Source organism: Chenopodium album, chromosome 20 (assembly GCF_948465745.1).
Source record: "Chenopodium album chromosome 20, dcCheAlbu1.1, whole genome shotgun sequence".
Taxonomy (NCBI): domain Eukaryota; kingdom Viridiplantae; phylum Streptophyta; class Magnoliopsida; order Caryophyllales; family Amaranthaceae; genus Chenopodium; species Chenopodium album.
Genome location: NC_137853.1, coordinates 10775758 through 10794445, shown reverse-complemented (window position 1 = coordinate 10794445; position 18688 = coordinate 10775758). Strand labels below are relative to the sequence as shown.

Here is an 18688-nt window from a genome sequence, read left to right as displayed (position 1 = left end):
TAAGATGAATAAAATGGAAGCTGACTGAGGTAATTTTTCCATATTTGCTTAAAGCAGAGGCAAAGTTGGGCCTATACACAAATGTTAGTTGCAATTGTAAAGTATAAAGTGTGTTACATGTGGATAACGATTTGATCTACAAAATTCTAATACACTTTTGAATTGATCTATTCCTTGCAAATGAGTTTTGAACAGGTTCTTTACTATTGCATATGCCTTCAGATTAACAATCTGTTCATGGCTGGTGTTCTGAAATGAAGTGACAGAAAAGCTTCTCTAACCCCCAGTGCAAATAATTTTTTTCTTTAGGGGATTGTACAGCAAAGAGGCGAAAGAGCTCATCTTCGTATGAAATATGTACTGCTTGGTAACAATGAGCTTCAGCTTTAATCAACAAATCCAGAACTTTTCAGCTGCTCAACCATCATGTAAGACTATGGGCAGGAATTCTCTATGTGAAGCGCTTCTTGAAAAGATAATGCCGTTTGGATGGATCCTTGGGCTTGCTCTTCACATGTCCTCTCTTATGTCCAGTACTGCACAGTAAATGGTTGGCATATAAGTCAGGGCAAGCCAACAGTATATCTCAAGTTACATGCATGCATTAACCTCTGGGGTTAAGATTTTGTTTAATTTATAGAAACCAGATGCCAAATCACAATGAACATGGATGCAATAATAATAACTAGCAGACTGCCTGCCCGGAGGGGGGTGGGGACCTAAAAGCATAGGAATGCTGATCTTAAAGAGGAATAGGATCTCGTATATGTATTCATCAATAATAGCGGAATGGTTGACTACAAGCCTAATGTCAAGCAACAAGCAAATTGCAGAGAACATATGCAAATTTCTTCAGCCTAAGAATGGTTAATAAGCATGGCCTTCAAAAGCCAGATATCTTACTTGTACTCCATGTAAACCATCCCATTAGCACCCGACATGACACTCATAGATCCTGAGGTGCGACGTGCTTTCATAAGGGCTACCTCATCAGCATCTTCTTCCAACATCTCCAGACCAACAGCATCATCCCCAGCAGTCAGCACCTGTCACCAGAACATGAAATCAGACACTATAAAAGATTCTCTTTTCAGCAGCATCTTGTGTGGTGTACCACCAAACTAAGCTTGTAAAGAATGTGACTTCCATTACAAAGACCGACGGGACAGGTGGCCTAAGCAAGAGCAGTTAAAGCACGCTCTCTATTAGATATACAGCATCAAATCAAAGTAATACAGCATCAACCACCTTTTTGGCTTTTTCCGGTGGCAACTATCTTATTCTTATCAAAGGAGCATCAGTTTCATCACTAAAACTTAACGCTAATGTAATAACAGTTAAAAATAGATATTCTTGATTTGAGTCAAGGAGGAATAGACAGATAACATTTTTCTGGAGGAGGAAAAAATAAAGAATGCAGACAGATGTTGATAGTATACCTTCCTCAGGAGATCTATCTGCTCCTGAACCGAGCTATAGCTGAGTTCTGACCCGCAATCAGGAGGAGGTAAACTTGTAATTACCTGTAGCAGAAATGAGCCATCATCATACCACTGAATACATTTGTATAGCATTAAACTCATTTGGATGATAGCAAGAGGCTGCAGATTAAAAGAGCCATATTCAAGCAGAAAAAACAATTCTTCATAGTGGAAAGTGGTTATTCTAGTAAAAATTTATATACGCTACATGGCACATATACCAATAACTAGCAGCATACAAACTAATTTGAGTAAAACTTGTTTCCAATCAGCCTATAAAGAACAGAAAACCAGCAAGATCCAAAAAGAACACGCAAGTATCCAAGTTGCGCCAGAAAACAAATATGACCTCAATTCCAGAATAGTTTCATTTCTCAAAGTAAATTAAGTAAAGAATAAAAAAGACAGAGAAAGAGTCTAGTCAATTGTCAAGGCTGATTTCAGACTAGATGCCAGTCAAACATTAAAATGAATTGAAGCTACACCATCATAAAACATTTTTCTACCTTATTCTGAACCACAATGACAAGCAAAATCAATAAATAAAATGTTAAATCCATTTATAGTAACTTATTAAAAGAAAAAGGATAAAACAGCATAACTGCAGCCAGCAGCTGTTTGCTACTTGCTTTACTCTTTAAACATCAGACTATCTAATGAGACTATGAGAGTAATGACAGCTAATAAACATCAAAAACACCTTCATATGATCACTAAAGAGCACCATATGTCAACTGCAAAGATCTAACCAGAATCCAGAAAAATACAAGATTGTACCTTAAAGCTGTAACCTTGGTCAATCAAAAACTGCTGCCTTTTAGTTGAGTAATACATCTCCTACATTTAAGAAAGAATATTGAGAAAGAATATAAAAATATCATTGAAGTGAATAGAATGTCCCAAAAAAAGTTGTTTTACCAATCACATGCACAGTACCTGTGTGTCAGTAGATACAAGTGAATAGAAAAAGGCATTATACTCTTCCTTACCCCCAGCCATCCTGTCTTCAAGCCGACCCTATCAATTAAAAAAAAAAATTATTAAAAAAAATAAAGAAGAATAAGAGGGGGGAGGGGGGGTGAAGAGCTAGAGAGAGATAATGGTCAAGTGAATAGACAGCAGCTATTTAACCAAAAAATAATAATAGATAGCAGCTAACTAATTTTCCAATTCATAGTTCTTACAGCACAAGACAATGAGATGGAAAATAGTGAAATAAAAAAATAATAATAATAATAATAATAATAAATAAATAAATAAAATCCTTTAAAAGTAATCCACATAACTGTATTGATATGAACCCAGGTAAGAAAAAGTATACAGATATGGCCAAATTGCTAGCAGTCAAACTAGTCTTCAACCTTCTTTACTAGTTGTAGAGAAACCAGAACTAGAAAAAGCATTTTCCCAGTGCTAATATAATATTGAATTCTGAGACCTGGGCAACAATTTCAGTTAATTATTTGGATGTTGAACATGACAAAAATCCAAATATAAAATATACCGTATCATATAGGTGTCCTTGTGTTCTTAGAGACTAAGTCCCATGAGCCTATAGTCTAATATACTAACAATGACATTGAATTTTTGCTGTTCTGCTCAGTATCCAGCAGGGGCGGATCCATGTTTGCTAAGGGTACAGTTTCACCCTGGCCCAAATCTTACAAATAAAAATAAATTCTTTAGTGCAAGAAACAGAAACCAGTGTGTTTTCACTAGCAGTCTAGCAGATATTACTGGCTCACTTTTGCTAAGCAAGAATAATGGGATTTCGAAGCAGGTGCAAGATCAAAATAAGGTTGCTCAGACTACTATTGCTCTTAGAGCAAGTTCTTGTTTTTGTAGGCTTAGCAAAGTAAGAAATGTCCCTGTATTTCATTTCAGTAACCTGGGGCATACCTCGGATAGTTTAACAAATTACATTTTTTTTCCCCTTCACATCAATAAGGGGTATAAAAAAAAAGAACAGTAACATATAATTGAAGCACCCTCTTCAGGCTGTACAACCTGAGTGTTTTCCCTTTGTACTTCATGAACACAAGTAATACAATTCCCACACAAACAGTATCTATACCATGAAAAGGAAATTTTGGTGACACAATCAGGAGAAAGCACACACCTTTGCTCTAAGAATACGACCGAGACGTTGAGCTTCTTGACGCCTTGAACCAGCATGTGATGAAATCTGAATTATCACATTTGCTTCCGGTATATCGATTGAATTATCACCAACCTGAGCATCACAGGAACAAAATATTAGCTTCTAATGTATTAAATAATGTAACAGCACAAATATATCATTGGCAGTAAATAAAACGAATCACAGGAGAAGAGATCCAAATAGCCCTCAAAACAGCACCAATGAATTGGAGATGGTGCATCATGCAGTCATAAAATACCACTTAATACAATCAGTAAATGTATCTTAATTATTAAGATAAGAATATTGGGGGGAAAATAGCACCACAAATAAGTAGGTCATAAAGTACCACCTAAATTACCATTCTCATGCATGCACAAGGCAAAGTTACGCAGCACACTACAATTTTGTCAAGAAAACCAATCCAAACAAGAAAAATAAATATTATAATGCCAGCTTAAATTCAACCAGCTAGCAAAAAAGCCTAATACAATGAATCTCTTCATCTAAATGACACAGATCTGATACTTTAAGTTAGTTACGAAATTATAAAGCCACAAAAATTAAGCCACTCTTAAACTTTTCTCACCAACCTTTAGCCAATTATAGTCCCATCTAAAAAATCAATTCTTAAAACAAGTCTCGCCAATTTTCATTCGGTGGAGACAAGATGATTAAAAAGTGTAGTAGAATTTTGTTTGGGCTGCAATAGAAAGGAGTTGGATGAACTACAAATTCTTGTACTTCTCTAAAGCCACAAATCATAAGCCTTTCTTGCACATTTCTCACCTTACATTTAATTAATTATAGTCCCATTCTAAATCAACTCTTAAAACAGAAGTGTCACAGATTGTCACTTAAGAGAGTTGGATGAACTACAAATTCTTCTACTTCTCCAAATTATTGTTACACATCTGATATCACATAATTGAAGAATATACTGTGCGCAAAAGAAACAGTTTCTTTCACATTCAAAGATGTATAAAAAAATCAAGCCTTCCTTTCTATAAAAATGACACAACGATCTTATTGCAACTCCCCTTTTTGCAACTGGCAATCATCATTCCTTATGATCTCAAAGGTTTATCAGACTATCCTCAATTACACCCAGAAAGATTCCCTATCCATCGATGCTTTCCCAATTGCGTATCAAATATATTTGAGCATATATTTATGTAATTTGATCTCATCTAATGTATTTTCTCCTGCAAAGGTACACAGAGTAGCAGAAAGACATATGGGGAATAGGGATTATCTTGAGCAATATTTTCACATTTTGGTCTACTATGCAAGATAGTAATTTATGATTTCACCGATAGTGAAGTTTCCAAACTAAAAAGAAAACCAAGATTTTAAGATACTTATACTTGTATTTGTTATTACTTGGTCGGATTGATGGAAGAATTTTAAAATCCACATAAATAAACCACCTCAATTTTATTGACAGGATATTTCTTTCCCAAAAATTAAGTGAAATTGGCAAACATTTTTATGATGGATACACAAGAAAAGCAACATCTAATTTTGCTGAAAACTAACCAACAAGTGTTTTAACTAACATGTTATTTTGTTTGGTACCCAAACACTTTACATTTTTTCCATCAATAAATTAAGATTTCTTTATCAGTCCCTTTGTTAACTAAAGTAACTGCCTCCCTCCAACTACCCTTCTCTTTATTTTTGCGACTTATTTCATTAACCCCTTCCATTTACAAAATTTTCTTTTTCATTTAATGTCATCCATGTTTACAGACATTGTAGCTAAGGCTAAATTATCGTTTTCGTCTCCATACACAAATGATAACAATGTATTTTGTTAAGAAAATTAGAATTAAATTCGAACATGAGAATGCATGCAATTGGAATAACAGCATATTAATATGATGAGGAAAAGATAACATCATAAATTATATGTAGAAATGCATAACCACCTTACAAAAGCCAAAGGTCTATACTACATGCCTTAATACAAGTATACTATAAAAAAATGTATCATAAAGTGTACACAGTATCTATGATGTAATGAGAATCATCTAAATAAGATTAAATAATTAGAATTTATGCTTCATACCTTAGAGAGAAATATTGTGTTCACATCTTTGGAAGTTTTGAAGGCCTCTAAAATCTTTGTCCTCTCAACATGGCTTCCAAATAAACAAATAAACGTAAGCACAACTAGGAGATCACCAAAGTAGACAAAATGCATTTGTACAAGTGACCAGCAATACCTGGTAGCACCATAAATCATAGGTTTCCTAAGCTTCATTGCATACTCGGTGAGAGCAAATAGATTATCAGCGAAAACAATTATTTTGTCACCACGCTCCCGCTCGTGAAATCGAATTAGGAATTCACATGCTCTAAACTTGTTAGGGTTCATCACGTACAATGCCTGAAATCATTCCAAATAGTAATTAAAGACTGAATCATCAAAATAATTAAAGCAGGGTAAGTAACTAGAAATACACACACAGAGGTATGTTATACAGCAGAATTTGTATCTTGCAATAGTAATACTACTATTCTTTCAATTTTCTTTTCTTCAAAGAAAGCAAGTGGAGGGAGTCAAGGGACCGAGAAAGATATGATTTCAAAGAAAAAGGGGGGACTGGGAAAGTAAACCAAATATTAAGTTGAGGGAGAGCACTAGAGCAGAGCTGCCAGGAACATGCAGCATTATAATGAGTGGAGCACATACAAGACAGGAGATTTATGATTGTAAAATGTACAACATTAGTTATATACTTTTAACTTATTCAGGAAAAAATAGCTCTACACTTAATCTACCAATACAAGTGAAGTTTACATTAAGCTATTCATTATTTGTTAAAAAAGTACAAGGATAACCCGTGCAACCAAATTCTACCCACCCCTCGAAAACCGTGAACAGAAAAAAGGCGAATTTTACTAGCAAATTGGAAGTTTCTGGCCCAATTTATGAGGGGGTCTTTTGCTATTGCCAGATCTAGTGCTTTAATTGTGAACCCACACCGAATACCAAACTGGCTAATTAGGTAACACTGAGAATTACTATTACCCTCCTTTATTTTTTAAGAAATATTTATGCTTATAATTGCTTATAATTCTTGCTTACAAGAATTTGATGTTTTCAGTTATATAGTATTTACTTGTTCTTTTAGAATTCCTATATTTTAGAAGATACACTTTCCTTCGATTTCCTTTTCTTCAAGTACTTTTGCTTCTTGTAATCAAAAATGAGATAGAGGATAAGGGAAAGGTTGAGCTGCCTTTCTTATCACAAATTAAACACAAGATAGTATAACTGACTGTAAAATAAAGTTCCTCAAATTTGACAGTTAAACCTGATGCATTGACTAATGTAATAAACAAAGTATAGTTCCTAAATCTACTCTCAAGTGTCAGCCCTGATTTGAATTGATAGTAATCCACGATTTGAATTGATGGTCACTCACTGACGAGTGCAATTCCACCGACCTTAATGGAGAGTATACTTTTATCATCGAGACCACGGTGCAACTTTAATTTATGTAAAGGAGTTGTGAGGTAATGGTAAAATGGTTCCCTCTTCCCCAGTTATCTATTATCAGTAGTTACCTCTGAGATAAAAAAAGCTATGGAGCCAATGAGAAAAAAGAACCACTACCGAAACTCAGGTTAAAGAGAACGTAAGTTAACAATAGTTTACACAATAGTGGAAAGCAATACCAGTCTTAGGAATCCAGAATCAAGTCGAAAGAACAATAGTGGGAAAATAACAAAAAATGAATCTCTACAAAACACCGACAGTCAATAAGTAAAACAATCTCACATACCTGCTTTTTCTTGGAATTTTCTTTCTTCAAATATTCAGTAAAGAACTCCTTTGTCATTGGGCACCAAACTTCAGCACACTGTACATTTGCAATGAAGCCACCCTTAACCAAATCCAACCAATTGGCTTCGTACAGTTTGGGACCGATAAGGAAGTTCAGATCAGTAATTCTCTCATCCTCTCTCACAAGTGTAGCTGTTCAAAAACAACAAGTGTCACTAATTAAACTATATATGGTCGACAAATAGACTCAACACATAAATTGCCTGAATAAAATCGTAGCAAAAGTAAATACCAGTAAGCCCAAGTTTGCAATGCGATTTTGTAATGCTGATAACTTTCCGAAACATGTGAGCAGGAACAACATGCACCTATGCAACATCAAATAAAAAAAGGGGAAGTTAGACATGTTTCCCTTCAACTTCAAGGACATTATCACACTAAAATGTCCAAGGTCCTTCAACACAAATAATTACCTCATCCATGAGAAGTAATCCCCATTCTCTATTTCTTATTTCTTCAATAATCTTCTCAGATTCTTCAGAACGTTTACCACCAAAAGCAACCATGTTGTATGTTGTCACAACTACTCCAACATTCCCACGGAACCTCTCTTTACTGTCAGAAGTGAAACGGCATATGTGCTCGTCTCTTATAGTGGACCAAAGTTTGAACTGAAATGCCCATTGGTCCACTGATACAGCATTTGTGGCCAGACAAAGGCAGCTCTTCTTTATACGGCATGCTGCCGAAACACCAACTAGAGACTTTCCAGCACCACATGGCAACACAATGATACCAGATCTTGCTCTACCTATAAATTATAGCATAAAACACATTTTATAAGTGTTTGACAAATTAAAAACAAAATCAACCTGAAATAAAACAGATAAACCCCAACTGCAAGATATCGATCTAGACCTCATCATCCATCTCTATATCATAAGCACACAAACCACAAAGGCTTTACCATTCCCAAACATTTTACTGAGACTCTTTTCCTGGTAGGGTCGTGGTTGTGCGAGAGGCTTCAACTCCATGTCGAGATCAGGATTGACCTGCAATTTTCAACAGAGTATTAGATAATTGTGGTAAATTAAGTCCAAATCTACACAATACTGAGCACAAGGTAACTATAGGCTGACCATTTCTACTAACTATACATATGTGGCACAAAATAAGAACCAAAGGGAAGGTTACTTTGGGCTACACTTTTGAGATTTTGCTTCCAAATTTAAGGAATTGCTAATTCTGTTATCACATTGAATAGAAAAGACTTTGTCCTACTGCTTTAAGTGCTATTTTCACCTTCTTCTATTATCATTTGAATTGCAGATAAGACCACTCACTCCAAAGCTCTCAAGCTCACCTTCAAATCATAAATGAAGAAAGGGAATTCCTTATTCAAGGCTGAAACTTGCACAACAACCTACCATCTACAACTTTATGTGAATTCTAAGTATCCCATTATAATTCTTAAGCCCCAATAAACTATATGATGTTCCCAATTTCTTTAATCAAATTACAACCCTCCAAACTGCATCAAGACCAGTCATGCTCAAAGCCAAGTGCAAAGCTATTAGAGCCACTAGTACATGAAAAACTACCCAATTGATCTCATTCACACTCAAGTAATTACCCAATGATATGAAAAGGAACCTTAATCCATTGACAACCTAAATGAGAGAATGATGCTCCCATGTCAGCTTAACAAAAACTTTGGAGAAGGGTCTTATGTATATCCCTACCCTATAAAAGCGAGGGAGCACAAATTAGAATTGCTCAAAGGTTGGAATACTTATGAACAGTGCGAAGGCGAAATTACCCCTATATTTTAGCCTAGAAATTCCTTATCTACAGTGGTCGAACTATTTTACCCTCTAATTAATTTACATGTGCACATGGGTGGTCTCTCTCCTCTTTACTTTTCAGTCTCTCTCCTCATTTTTCTTTTTCCCTGATTTACTCTCAGCCTCTAAATTTTCTTGTTTGATTCCATTGAAGCATACTCCCCGTTCTCTCTCTTCCTACTCTCTTTCTCTTTCCTCTTCTATTTTCCTACCACTTTCAGTCTTCCATTGAAGCTTACTCCGATTTTTCCTTTGAAGTGACGATTGTTTCGAATTATCAGAATTGAAGGAGGAGGTTGATGGGTCTTCTCGGATTGTTGGTGGGTGTGGCCGGAATTGTCTCAAAGAGTGTTGCATACAAGGTATTCGATGAAATTCCTCTTTGAATTCTTGTTATTAATTTATATATGGTCTTTTTTTTTTGTGAAAATGTTTGATTGTAATTATTATGAATGCATGTTGTGCTATTGGTATTTGATAAATTGTATATAATCGGGTTTTTGTCCTGAAATTTTTGGGAATTTATGAATGCATGTTGTGCTATTGGTATTTGATGGATTGATCTTCTGAGCACTTTGGTCCCAATTTCTTCACTTTCCCCTCTCACTCTCTCTCTTATTTCATGTTCTCTCTCTACAGATTTCTTAGAGCTCGGAATTGGCGCCGTCGAAGAAGACGTTGTGCTGAAAGTGGGTTCGCCGGAGAAACGGGGCGAGGACGGAGGAGAGAGATTGGTGTGCGGCTGAATCAGGGAGTCTGAGCTTGACTTCGACCTCCATTGTTAAGGGGAAGAGAGGCTGATTCGTTGGGGTTTGGATGAAGATCGATCGAAGAGTTGCAGAAGAGTAGTGGTGGTGGTGGTTGTTGCGGCGGCGGAGGAGGTGATGTCGGAGGTGGAAGAAGGTGTGGTGAATCGGTCTATGTTTACTTATAGTTTTGATTTGATAGTTTGGAAGGAAATTCATTTTGGGTTTCTTTTTACATTGATATAATACTTGAAGTTACACTACTGTTTTCAATGTCATGTTTATGATGATATTGCTATGCACTTTGGCTATAAAACTCAATAAGCAACACGCATTTATGTGTATGATTTTACCATCCATTAAGAACATGGATTCACACACCAATAAAAAAACCCAAAACCCAAAACTTACCGCATTAAAGAACAGTACTAAAAAATTTCAGATCATATGATTGGTAATTGAAGATTGAAGAATTCATACTCATATTATATTATCATAATAGCCGTAATCAATATGGGCACAAATCAATAGATCACTTAAGAAAAATAGGGTAATTAGGTAAATTAGCTTAAGAAAGAAAATTAAGACAATTATCTTAGGATGGCAAAAAAAAAAAAAAAAAAAAAAAAAAAAAAAAAAAAAAAAAAAGAGAGAGAGAGAGAAAGAAAAAAGGAGAGTGATAGAGAAACAGCTTAGGGCCTGTTCATATTTACTGAACTAAGCTGAACTGAACTGAACTGATTGGAGCTGAACTGAATTGAGCTGAAATGAATATTTTATGTAAGAGGGAAATTAAGAGCTGAACTAAACTGATTGGAACTGAACTGAACTGATTGGAGCTGAACTGAACTGAACTGAAATTAAGTAAATGTGAACAGGCCCTTAGTCTTTTATACCAAGATGTTCAGGTACTAAATATTGTGTCATGAAAATTAGTTTCTTAATAAAATACACTTCATTTATTTCCCTTACCAAAACCATTATTATCAATTTTTTAAAACAATAACCATGCTCAATAATCCTCTAGACATATGTAACAAGCACCCGAACAAAAATTTCTTTTCAGACTCATTATATATTTGAAAAATAAAAAAGAAAAACCCCTACATTGCCACACTTTTAAACAATAATCACACCTTAAAATTCCAACTAGCAATACGCGCGAAGCGCGCACAAAACACCCTAGTATAAATAAAATAGAAATAGTCTTATGTTCAAATGACTCACCGTATCATTTCTGAAATCATATTCCTCCAACATTGGATAATTAAGAGCATTTGGCAAGCATCGTTGCTTCACATTTTCAACCTATAAAAAAAGTCCAGATAATGAAAATCAACAGAAATATAACAAATCCAGACATCACATATCAGTATGTAGTTATGACAGACTAACATAACTGCAATTCTAGCAACAATTTTTCTAATAGTTACATAACTGCAATCCTAGCAACAATTTTTCTAATAGTTAAATAACTGCAATTCTAGCATTTTAGTATGTAACAATGAAGTCCAATCTAATTGTTACATTAAAAGGAACAATTGGCTTTTCGGCAAAACTAGCAATTCTAGCAACAATTCTTCTAAATGTATAAGTTTATCTGTTTGGTACAACAATCTTTTAAGTGCAATTTTTGAGGAAATAGTGTACAGTGAATTAAGTACAGAACAACCAGCTTTGAAATCCCGAACCCAATATTATCCCAACTTGCTACAGTATTATCTTAATGTAGCTAAGAAGCAAATGCAAATAGGGAAATTAAGGTATATAAGAATCGAGTTATTTGCATTAGCAAGTACACAAAAGGGAAGATTTAAGGGAGGGAGCAGCAATGGAGGGTGATATACCAAAGGAGGGCTTGTTTTTCCATACAACATAGTTTGTCTCAAAATATGAACCATTTATAGAAAGGAGAGAAAATGAAGAAACAAAAAATATCAAAGGGAAGCATTATGTTATGATAAAAATCCAATTAATTAATTACTATTACAGTTTACCTGAGCAGGGTCAATTTCAAATGCATGAGTATCTTTCTCCTCAGCTGCAGCTGCTAACTCAGCTTCAGTAAGCAAATCATCATGACCACCTCCCATCTCACTCAATGATTTACTGACCGTAAATCCATCTGCTCCTTGAGCAACCTATAAAGGAAAACCACATAATGCACTGTTTAGTGAAGTAAGAGGTATACATCATAATAACGAATTTCACCTTCACCAGTTCTAGGGAGGCAGCAAGACCATCTCAAACATTTTTGCAAAATATTGCAACTAATTCCATATTCTTTTTCATTGATATCACAATTGGAACTACTTTAAACAACTATGTAAAGCAAGACATAAGACAAACCAGATTCAACATCTAATTAAGAGCAAAAACACCACCACCCTCCAACATGAGCCTCCATTGAAGGACTTGAATTATAGGAAGTATTTAGGAAAGTTTTAAATGAATACCCAACAAACAAGACATCAACATGTAAAAATTAACTGACTAAATGAAGGATTCATACCTCTGTAGAAATCCTAGCCTTGCCAATAACTTCATCTTTGAGTAATTTTTTCAGTACCTACACAAGCCACAAAACTAGTATAAGATATAGGATAAGCAAACACAAAATGGATCATGCGATTTCAATAGATAGCATACCTCTGGAAATGGAGATTCGATAAAGTACCGATTCTTCTTTAGCACAAGCTTGACTTTACCATAATTTGCAGTGGACCCATGTATAAAGTCAATCATTTCTTTGGGGAGCTTAGTCTTGGACAACTTATTTAGGACTGTTATGATTGTTTCTGTTTCTAGACCAACAGAAACAGCAGCATACAATGAGTGCGGTGTCAAGTTGTACTCGTGCATAGATTCTGGCCTGAGAACAAGCAAAATCAATAGCAAGTCATATTTTGCAGGTGAATGTTACTACCTAGGAAGTTAAAAGGTAAAAAAAAATCACTACAAACAGATGAATGGCATACCTGCAAACTGGTTCGGCAATTGCGATGAGGAAATCGTAAGCTTGCTTATACAAAGGCGAGAACGTTTCAAGAAATATCCGTCCGTCGGCACAAGCCCACAGGGGGCGATTTAAATGATCAGGTTTGAGTTCCAGCTTGGTGAAGTCTCTCTTCTTAGGTTCACCTTCATAATTTCAACCAATTTTAAACATTTCAATAACGAATGACAAAAACCCACCTCATGATATCATTAATATACAATTCACATTCATCCTAAAATTCTAACTTTTGCTGGAAGTTATATGCTTACATTATACCAATTGTTGCCGATATAAATATTGAAATTGAAACAATATAAAAATCAAACAAGGAAATGAAAACCCACCTTCGGGATTGTGATCGTCGTCATAATCTTCGGCGGCAAAGTAAGCATTGCCATCTTCAGTCATTCTATGATGATCATCCTATCAAAACAATACAAAAAAAAACAGATAAAATTCAAAAACCCCATTTACGAAATAATATAAATTAAATCAATAAAATGAATTGGGGAAGAACCTTAGATGATTTGTGCTTTTTTCCAGGTCGACTCTTTTCCCCTAATACAACAAATAAAATTGAAATCAGTAATGGTTGGAATCGAAAATTAGAGAATAAAAAAAATGAAGAACATAAATCATACAGTACCATGAATTCCCATAATCTGACTGCAAACGGTGCTTCCTTCTGTTGTTCGGTAGTCGGCAGGAAAGTGGATAACGTGGCAGCGCAAGCGGCCTCTGTTACTTTCAGGTGGTGCTGGGAAGATCTACTAGTGTTTTCTTCGGTGAGCTTTAGGTCCGTCAGTCCTTGTGGTTGGAGAATTGTTTAATTTTGCTTTGCTTTGCTTTGCTTTCGTTGAGAGTGGTTTGTTTTTTGTTTTGGGGGTGTTGTAGTGTCTTGTGTGATTTTATTTGCTTATGCCTTAATTAGTCACTTTATTTCAAAGACACTTTTTTTTTTTCCTTTTGACGAAATTTCAAAGACACTTTAAAGATATCCTTATGAGAAGGACAGAAGGTTTTATATGAATCCGTTTCACGTGAGTCCGATTTATAACGCATCCCCTTTTATCACAAACCGCAACCCCTGCGGCCACGCACAACCCAGAATCAGCCACTCCCTCCTCCATGTCGGCGATGATGCCGCCATTTCCGACCTACTCACTGCCGACAGCTGAATTTTTAGAGGGCTTAGAAGTAAAAGAAGCACCAGCATCAAACCTTTGTAACATAGTACTCTTATCAGCATCTTTGTCACCTACAATCACTTGAGCAGAGCTGCCCTTATCAAAATTCACACATATAAGCACAACTACGTTATTACCCTCTGTATTCCTGCCAGCTTTCCCTTCATTAGACACAGTCTTATCAGCATCTGTGATACCTTTGGTACGCCACACTTGTTTATTTTGTTGGTCATCATTCACCAGCATCAATCTTGCTTCTCTCTTTGTAAATAACTGATATATATAACCTAATTTCTAATAATCATAACCTAATTTTTTATATTCATAATCTAATATCTGACCATTATAATCTAATTTCTGACAATTAAGATCTAATATCTGACAATTATAATCTAATACCTGATAATTATAATCTATTACCTGATCAATATTATCTAATTTCTGACACTTATAACCTAATATTTGATATTTATAATCTATTATCTGACTATTATCATCTATTTTTTGACAAAAAAAATTATTTTTTTTCTGTTTGTATGACCGGACTCACGTGAGTCCGTTCTACACAATACTTTATGTACCCGTATATATATACTAGAAAACTTACAATTTTCCTAAGATATACTACGTATATGCTTTATCTTTAAAAAATGCTTAAAATTTATTGATTAGAAATTATATATTAAAATACAATCTAGCTATTACAAATTAAAATTTACATTACAAGAGATTAAAGCTACCATAAAAATAATCAAAGTTACCCTCACATTATCCGTCTTATATAATGTTAACGTAAGACCATCATACACAAGAATTATTACTTTATTTTTTATTATCTTATCTGGTCTAATCTGAATTGATTTGAACAAATATTTACCTTATGTGTATGAATGTATGATATCTTATACGAGTACATCAATACATCAATCAATCAATATATATAGTAAAACTCATGGCAAAGATTGTAATCTTGCCATGTGTCGTCAATCTTGCCACGTGTCACCATGTCACCTATATTAATTACTAACTAGTAAGTGACCCCGGGCGTTGCCCCGAGTTGATACTGTTGTAGACGTACAATCAATAAATTTTTTAGAAGGCTTTTCAAAACTGCAATTGTCATTGTCAAAACAAAATTGAGTTATTCTTTAAATATAATTTTTTTATTTTTTAATTGAACTTGTGGTTTGCACTTATATGAATTTTATACAAATAACATAGTTGATATTGGCTTAGATGGTTAAATAGTAATATGTGTAATAAGAGGTTTAGGAACGTTTTTTAATATGCGGAGTACGAAGTAGGAAATAAATTAAAGACTGAAGTAGGAAATAAATATGTGTTTTTTTTTTTGTAATAATTAAACCATATGGTTTAAAGTTATATATATTTCTTTTTCATAATTATAATGTTCTTGATAATTAGCTTAGATGGCTAAAGAGTCAATTTTGTTGTAAGTGGTTTGGGGTTCAAATCCTCTTATCTTCATTTTTTTTTATTTAGTGATGGTGTGGTATGTGGAGATGTTTGGTAGGTGACATGGCGCCGTCAAATGTTCATGAAGTGACGTGGCGTCATGAATTGTTGGTGAAGTGACGTGGCATAATTTGGAAGAGGCTACGTGGCGCTTAGACGTTTTTATAAACGCCTTTTAATAGATTAGTATAGATATTTTCTCACAAATATTTACTATTTATTAGCATTAATATTTGAACCCATAAGCCATAACCTTTATATTCATTAAAATTGAACTTTGATCATCACTCCAATGATACATCTTATATGAAAAGTTGTATTAAAAAGAGTTATTTATGTTCATAAATTCTAGAATTATAATTGTGAACTTATATGTGGATATTTTAACAATAATATGATTACAAATTTTTTAAAAAAAAAAATGATTACAAATTTATTTTTGTTTCTTTCAGTTACTCAACCATAATTCATATAGGTGTTAATTAAAATATGTAACCCAAAAATACAAAACAATTTTACAGGTTTTTTCTTTTTACCACAAAATATATTTACTCAAAAGAATTTATTATGACAGCTGATTAATAAAAAAAAAATCCCTTTAACAATTAAAACAAGCTGATACAATAATATAATTCCTCCATTTTGCAACACACCCTTTTTCACGGTATTTAAGAAAATTGGGTCTCATGTGATTTAAAACACTTAAAATGGAGGAAAAAGATTGTTAAGAGTATTATTTAGTGGACCATGAGATTATAATAAGAGTTATAGTACAAATTTTGACATAAAATACTTTCCAATTATAGTTTGTTGCAACTATTGTGACAATTCCATTTTAGGAAAGTTTTGCAACTATAAAGAAACGGAGGAAGTAACATTTTGACTACTGCATGTTAAATAATGAATTTTGATGTTCAATTATATTTACAAAATTTAACAAATGATATTATTTTTATAAAACCATCAATGTATTTCACTTTATTTTGTTATAATTTTTAATATACAAACAATGACCCGGGGCATCCCTCGGGCCAAAAACTAGTTGGGTCATTAATAATAATGTGTTATGTAATTTTTAAATTTATTTCTGTTACGAAATTTAACATATTTAGCGATAAAAAATGCACATAAAACGATAAAGCGTGTAAAAACTCTTTTTTTATCTAATTTGATCCGAACTAATTTTTTGTAAAACAAGCAAAAATAAAGTGAACTCATGGCCTTAATTATGTTTCTTTTCCTTGTTAAGCCTTAGATTGTTTTGTGGCTAGCCTTTGTGATTTGTGAATTGGTGGTGTGGTTTTACCCTAAAGGTGTAGTGTGTAGTTTACCTTGTTAAAACTTTATAGTAAAATTGATTTTAGTTGAGTTCAATTGACTTTTGATGTTTCACTTAAAAACAATGATGATGATCATGATCATGATTCAATTGATATTGTTATTATGAGGATCAAAATTCCTAATGGAGTTCTTACGTATTATTAATCTTTAAAGAAAGGGGGTAACATTCATTTCCATCGACAAGAGTTTGGAGATGCTAATTTGTAGTATGACATGGTTGTTAAAGTGTTTCGTTTGCTTTTGCCTTTAATTATTGAGAGGAAAAATCTAATTCTTGGAGCTTACCCTTCCCTAAGCTAAATCTACTTGCTTGTGCTTAGGGTCGTTCAGATGCAGTTTCTGAAGTTACAATTTAATGCGGTTTTCAAAAAAATTTGGACCAAACCGCACTTTAATGCGGCTTGCGGCTTAGATCGTCAAACTGCAAACCGTTAAACCATTCTTATAATCAATATTCACATTTTTTTTTATGGATCTCAAGCTTCACATCTTTGTTTTGTAGTGCTTGGGTTTGATGACAATATTATCAAAGGTCTATCTTGACAAGTTGTCATGTGTTAGGGTTGGGACGCATGTCATAGGCTTATGATGACCTGTCACTTACTTTTCGATTTGATCTAACAAATACGAAAATGTATTTTTCCTCATGATGTTTGTAATGTGATGAGTTCGTTATTCTTAAGCCAAGAGCCCAAGTATTACTCTTCATATGTCTCATCGGGGTCTCTAACCAATGCAAAATAACTTGCTACATTCAGTGTTAGTTAAGGAAAATTGGAGTCTGAATGTTGTTGTTTCCTTAAATAAGAATAATTAAAATCCTTCTTGTGTTTTCTAAATAAGGAAAACTTTATATTTTAATGTAATGCTTCACTTTTTTCGGGCACAATTTTAGGAGAAATAGCAGAAACACATTAATTAGATTGAAGTGGAGTAGGATGAAGAATAATAATTAAAAGAAACTAAAAAAGAAAACACGGGTATAACGCCCTGTTCACTTTTGCTGAAGTGAAATTATCTTTACTAATTTTATATTTTATTTTTCTTCAAAGATACTGACTTTTACTAAACTGATATCGTTTTCACCGAATTGAATTTTTTTTATTAAATATTATTCTATTATGGTGAAGTGGACTAAGGCCTTGTTCTTTAGAACTGCTCTTCTCTACTTAAAAATAATATTAATAATGAATTATTAAAATAATAATTAATATTTAATAATAATAATAATACTAATAAATAATTAATAATAATAATTATAGTAATTAATATTTAATAATAATATCTCTCAAAAAATATTTAATAATAATAACAATAATTAATTTTTTAGAATAAAAATTAATATTTAAAGATAAAAATAATAATAAATTTTTAATAATCCTGGACGGGTTGTGGCTGATGCAGCTCATCGTAAGTGGGATAAGTATGAAGCTCGTTGTCAGGTGATTGGATATGGTTTCATTCCTTCTCCTTTTCTTCACTTAGGGAATTAGAGAAGGATGCTGTTGCATTGCTAAGGCGGGTTCAGAAATTCTCGACGACGCAAGACATTGGGGCATGTGCTGCTGCTCATATATTGACTAGGTTAGGTTTTGCTATAGCTAGTAGAGTGGGGGCCAAAATTGTATCTCGGCTTCCCACTAATTTTTTATCGATTGTATGACTTTGTTTGTTTT

At 33.8% G+C, this 18688-nt stretch overlaps 1 protein-coding gene across 1 annotated transcript; it reads right to left on the bottom strand.

The window, feature by feature from the left end:
• Window positions 1-5: 5 nt before the first annotated feature.
• LOC145596596 (general transcription and DNA repair factor IIH helicase/translocase subunit XPB1-like) lies at window positions 6-13913 on the bottom strand. The gene is made up of 20 exons (XM_081652788.1): window positions 13655-13913; window positions 13526-13566; window positions 13353-13431; window positions 12989-13151; window positions 12660-12882; window positions 12523-12579; window positions 12008-12151; window positions 11238-11318; window positions 8385-8472; window positions 7891-8228; window positions 7710-7785; window positions 7416-7609; window positions 5850-6013; window positions 5693-5765; window positions 3601-3714; window positions 2418-2498; window positions 2259-2318; window positions 1440-1523; window positions 904-1046; window positions 6-536 (listed from the first exon to the last, which is right to left on the bottom strand). Exons 1-20 carry the CDS (start codon window positions 13665-13667, stop codon window positions 452-454), a joined length of 2301 nt encoding a protein of 766 aa, XP_081508914.1. The 5' UTR covers window positions 13668-13913; the 3' UTR covers window positions 6-451.
• Between the last annotated feature and the right edge of the window lie 4775 nt (window positions 13914-18688).

What these genes read in the sequence shown, in the direction of transcription:
- LOC145596596 (XM_081652788.1), bottom strand. An exon ending in TCGAATCTCCATTTCCAGAG is followed by an intron (nt 12,580 to 12,659) that starts GTATGCTATCTA and finishes TGGCTTGTGTAG; the next exon opens with GTACTGAAAAAATTACTCAA. An exon ending in ATGATTTCAGAAATGATACG is followed by an intron (nt 8,473 to 11,237) that starts GTGAGTCATTTG and finishes TGAAAATTGCAG; the next exon opens with GTCAATCCTGATCTCGACAT.